We start from the raw sequence: 5,729 nt of genomic DNA on the forward strand, positions 1-5,729 counted from the left end.
AGAAGAGAAACTGGGTTTCCTGTTTTGTAAACCTGTGTGGTTTCTGATAGATTTAGTGGATGTTTAATAGCCTCGAGGTCACTTTGTAGCCTTTCGCTTATTGAACCACACAATGGCCTGTAGCTCGATTGCTTTGCAGTTAGCGATTATGCAACTTGAGCCCATCTATTATTGAGAGGGATGCATGCACAATTAACGATGAGTGATGTGTGAACTGGAGAAATGAAAATTTTACTAGCATGTCATAACATAGAAAAGGCTTTATAAGACACAGAACATCGAATTCATCCCTTGGTTTCACAATCTTTCGTGTGGGTTTTGAGTTCCATTCCCCTTCAACGTTCCCAATCTGTAGCAAGTCTAGTATGCAAACTAGCAGAAGCTGACAAAACTGATGATTGTTGGTACTTTGCCCAAGACCATGCTTTGGTCTTTTAGTTCAGAATTACATCCTTGTGTAGAAAAGGTTTCAAGTTCCATTATTTCTTTATATTTCACTGTAAGATGTTTCAGAATTCCATATCCCTTGAAATTTCCATGTTGTGCCAAGTAGTTTCATTGCCGTTGTAAATTCCATGTTGTAGCAAGTCCATCATTCAATTAACCCACTCAACAATCCTATCCCAGTTTCTATATTCTTGATAAGCATCACTTGCGCCCCTATGCAAAGACCAATGTAATCGGGAGCAATTCCAATATTCAAATTCCTCTTTTCATACGCTTCTCCTTCATCCTCGGCAATAAAAGTGATGATTTCCTGCCCCAGAGAATTCAGTCTCTCATCATTCACCCTCCTAACATCATAATTACTCGGATACAATCTAATCACAGGCTCACCCACGGTTGGACCCTGACAGTTCTTCAATTTGGCCAAGGTTTTTGGGTGAACCTGACCTCTTCTTATTTCTTGCAACATCTCTACTAGCTCCCTATCTGACTGCCTGTAAACATGAGTTAATTCAATCTGCTTGTCAAAACACTCATTCCAACAATCTGCTTCAAAGGCAAAGAACTTGTCCGTATTCTGACGCATCACCGGTGGAAGTTGGAAGAAATCCCCTGACACCACAAGCTGCAACCCACCCCACACCCCTTTCCCCTTCAATGGCTGCCTCAGCTTATTGGCAACATAATTCAACTGATCAAAAAACTTTCCATCAATCATGTTTATCTCATCTATAACCAATGCCTTGGCATTTTTCCATCTGTTAACATATGTGTCTTTCTTTTCAATCCGTCTCAACAGTCCTTGCTCAGTCACATCAAATGGTGATGCTCCAGCAAAGCAATGTAGAGACATGCCATTTAAATGGCATGCTGCAATACCTGTTGACGTTGTTACAAAGACGGAGCCTGGACCATGCAATTCCTTCAAAAATTTTACTATAAAATTAAGAAGATAGGTCTTACCTGTGCCTGCACAGCCTGTAAGAAACACAGATTCCCCTCTTGAAATGACATTCAGAACTGTCATCTGCTCATTGGATAACCTAATGTGTCCCTCCGAATGGGCCTCCCACATTCTCATGACTTTATTCCATTCTACTTCTTGTTGTTTGCAATTGGTTATTGCAGAAAGCCCTCCAGTTTCTGAGCCTATTTTGACCTTGGATTCACTCTGGCTTCCCTCTGATTGTTTTTCCGTGCTCTGTCTAGCTAGTGACTTTGTTTCTGGCAGCTCCATCCTCTCGCTGAGTTGCTGGGTTAGACTCATGTTCATGCTGAGAACCACTAAACCCGGTACTCAAATTTTTCACTTCAAATCTCGAAGATTTCGCCATTTCAGTGAATCCAAATCCCATCACCCTGGATGCAAATGTTTTAGCCATAACTGTAGCGGAGTGCACATTTGTAATGGCAAAGTAAACCTTGCGAGATCGTATGCCCGAGAAAAGTAGCATCCTTTCTCTCTGCCTGTAGTCTCTGTGAAGCAATTTTTGGTTGAGTAGGTAGTTGCGCGCCTTATTTCCAAATAAGAAGAGTACCCTGCGCGAGGAAGGGGATAAGCAAGTGAACATATCGTCTGCACATATTGGCTGATGTCATGTTTGTGTATGTTCTGATTGCCAACATTTATCGATGGAGCGAGCGATTACAACGCAAAGTACATTTTTCGGGAGAATCGAATGCAAATTGTCTCGCGAGTAAATTTTCCAAACCCCAAACGTTGAGCACGCAACTGATCCCTGGAGCGTAGAAAGCATAGGGTAGAAAGCGGAGCCAGTTTTCCAAAATGTTCTGGTTCCCTGGTTACCTGGTGAGCTGCAGGGGATGCCGGGTCGAATTGGTGAGGGAGCAGAAGGCGGGTTATTTCCGAATTCAAATTCCACTTCCCAGCGGCAAGACGCGATGGAAATCGGAATGTATCTCAGGAACCTGTCAGTCGACATTAATGCGGAGGGTGGCGGAGCTGGGCGGAGCTCGCGGAGGAGGGTGGTAGAGGGCAAGGAATTGTCGGCGGCTGAAGCCGAAGGTTTTTCCGGACGGCGACGGAAACCGGGCCATTCCTCTGCCTGGGTAAACTACTTCGAGAGTTAATGCCATTTCCAATTCGAAATGGAGGAATTGCGAAACAGCGGGCTGCTCACTCACCTTCATCCTAGAATCGGCGCCTTCGGCTCTGCAATTGCTCCGCTCTGCGGCTCACCACCTAGGTACAATTCGGTTAAAATTCTGAGTCAATTTCAATTGAAATTCTTCAGGTTCAGGTTCATTACAACCCAATCTTTTCGATCAAATTTAATGGGAATTGCTAATTAGCATTCGCTTAGTGTCCTGCCTGCAAATACCCTATCTTCCCTGGAATCGAACTTGATTTACAGGCTAAACTACAACTCAGATCCGTCCAATGAATGAAAATGTATATTCAACTCTGTAATTGTGATCGTAGAGGGATGGATGCTTCCACTGCACATCACCTTTCGCTCTAACGAAAAGCTGAAACCTCTGCACGGATTCACAAAATTCAAACCTCCGAGGGTCTGCAGGAAGTGCAGACGTACTACACATCTCATTTCTCTCAAACAAAAACAGAAACCTCTGCACGGATTTTACATCAATAAAAAACCTCCCGCTCTTAGCGTTCGCTTAGTGTCCTGCCTGCAAATACCCTGTCTTCCCTGGAATCGAACTTTGAAATGAATCCTCGAACAATTTCAATGTAGAAGTTGGCATCCTTAGGTCGGTGCTTTTATCAAGGTTCCCATCCATAGCTGTGTCTGGCTTCTGCCGGCGGTGGCACTTCTTTGTGGAAGTTGGCATGCTTGGATCAGCACTCTCATCAAGCCTCCCATCCATATTGCCACTTTCTGAAGCGTGGTTTTACCAATGATTTCAGCCTTGCTTCCTGCAAAAGGCCAAATAGGCCAATAAGATGCCAATAAGTGAACTAATTAAAATGAACTGGATTTGCAAACCTGTTTTGCAACACCATGAGCAGCATTTAACTTCATAATCAGTCTCGCGCCTCAAAGAGCTGAAGACACACTCATAACATACAATATTTTTCCTGTCTGTTATTTGACAATTTTATGTCTCTGAGATCAAAAAAGAAACGATTGTAACTATAACCTGCAACATGGCACCTATAAAAGTTGGATATTTAGAAGCCTCGATAGCTCAAGCTTCTGGTTTAGGCTAATCAAAAGTATCCAAGTTGGGGTATAGACAGCAAATGATGTAAACGAGCAATTTTCCAGTGAACGTTGTTTTAAGACCCCAGAAGAATACAAACAAAGTATGTCCCACAAAATGGATCTCAAACTCTAAAAAATGTCATTGGTCGATGGATTATGAATAAACTACATTCATAGAATAAGACTCAGCATATAAATTGTTGAATCTGCCTTACCATTTCAACAATATTGAACTTATTTGAGATATTGGAGGCACTGCTGAATTGATTAGTAGTATTGCAGAGAAAGGGGCAGAGTTAGTTTGTTTCCATTGTTAGGTGCATCTTCCCACACCATTGATACAAAAGGAGTGTCCTGTTTTAGAGTGGTGGATTGAGAGTTTCTCAGAAACTATCATAAATCATAGACTGATCACAAAGCAATCTAATCTCAATCAAAAGAGAAGCCCTGGCTCAAATCAATTTACATCAACTAAAAAGTGAAAGAGGAAATAAAAGAAAAAACATGAATGAAGGAATTTTCTTAAGATGTTAGAAGACAGGCGTAGACAGAGGAACATGTGATGATGAAATGTAAAAGGAACCTATATGTCAGAAACAAAATATCAACAAATACATATACCAAGAAGAAGTAAGAATCTGGTAAATCGTTTACATAAATGACAAAGAAAGTATCTGGTAAATCATTTGCATAAATAGCATTGCTTGGCCAACGAAAGAAAATCTTCATTTAAGAAATGAAGAAACTCAAGAATGTGGAAGAAAAACAAGATGTTGATTTACATAACACAGTTGTCCAAGTCACGCTCTGCAACTTGCCCATCCCTTTAATAACTATAAATATAAACAACAATATTTTTGGATATGTTGAAGAATTTTCGAATTCTAAGCCTCTTACACATGGCTATGGATACTTAACCAGAAGACCAAACTTGGGTATTCTGTAAGGTACAAGTACTAGGGGGAATGGATCTGTAAATCTCTTCCACATGAAATATATAATATATTGCTCAAAGATCCGAATTAGAAAGCTCTTACACTTAGATAAGCCTCCTCCACCGATTGAGCAAACTGAGGTATGTGGTAAAGTTCCCTTGAAAAATACCCATTATCACTAATTTTGTGATCATTCAAATAGCGCTAATTGAATGATGGACTTGCTACAGCATGGAATTTACAACGGCAATGAAACTACTTGCCACAGCATGGAAATTTCAAGGGATATGGAATTCTGAAACATCTTACAGTGAAATATAAAGAAATAATGGAACTTGAAACCTTTTCTACACAAGGATGTAATTCTGAACTAAAAGACCAAAGCATGGTCTTGGGCAAAGTACCAACAATCATCAGTTTTGTCAGCTTCTGCTAGTTTGCATACTAGACTTGCTACAGATTGGGAACATTGAAGGGGAATGGAACTCAAAACCCACACGAAAGATTGTGAAACCAAGGGATGAATTCGATGTTCTGTGTCTTATAAAGCCTTTTCTATGTTATGACATGCTAGTAAAATTTTCATTTCTCCAGTTCACACATCACTCATTGTTAATTTTGCATGCATCCCTCTCAATAATAGATGGGCTCAAGTTGCATAATCGCTAACTGCAAAGCAATGGAGCTACAGGCCATTGTGTGGTTCAATAAGCGAAAGGCTACAGAGTGACCTCGAGGCTGTTAAACATCCACTAAATCTATCAGAAACCACACAAGTTTACAAAACAGGAAACCCAGTTTCTCTTCTTATCAGTTTATAAGATTAATATTTTTTGCTTATGTTTATCTTTCAAAATTCATCTTTGTTGTTTTAATCCGAGGTATTGTGTGACAGCAAGTATACTCTGTTCTTTATTATTTCTTCTCTTATCAAAACTGGCGCAAATTCTAAAGGAAACTGTTGATAGTGCAGTTGTAAATCTACATGTCAAGAAAATAGTTGACAAGATACTTTCATAAAACCAAAAGGAGGGCACCACCAGAACTAACAAAAATGGAGGGATGCTTGAAATGATTTTTCTGATAAGAAGGCTCTCATGAGATGTGACCTTTGCTCAAATTGTTACCTCCCAAACCTGCACATGTTGTGGCCAAGCAA

The 5,729-nt window shown here is 40.5% G+C and overlaps 1 protein-coding gene across 1 annotated transcript; it reads right to left on the reverse strand.

Moving 5' to 3' along the window:
- Positions 1-592: 592 nt before the first annotated feature.
- On the reverse strand, positions 593-1,684 carry LOC149164504 (ATP-dependent DNA helicase pfh1-like). Its single transcript, XM_089429501.1, has one exon. The coding sequence runs from the start codon at positions 1,682-1,684 to the stop codon at positions 593-595; it is 1,092 nt and encodes a 363-aa protein (XP_089285627.1).
- Between the last annotated feature and the right edge of the window lie 4,045 nt (positions 1,685-5,729).

This window comes from Pinus tabuliformis, chromosome 5_1, assembly GCF_031772625.1.
Source record: "Pinus tabuliformis cultivar Carrire ecotype Pingquan chromosome 5_1, CPIR1, whole genome shotgun sequence".
NCBI classification, from domain to species: Eukaryota; Viridiplantae; Streptophyta; class Pinopsida; order Pinales; family Pinaceae; genus Pinus; species Pinus tabuliformis.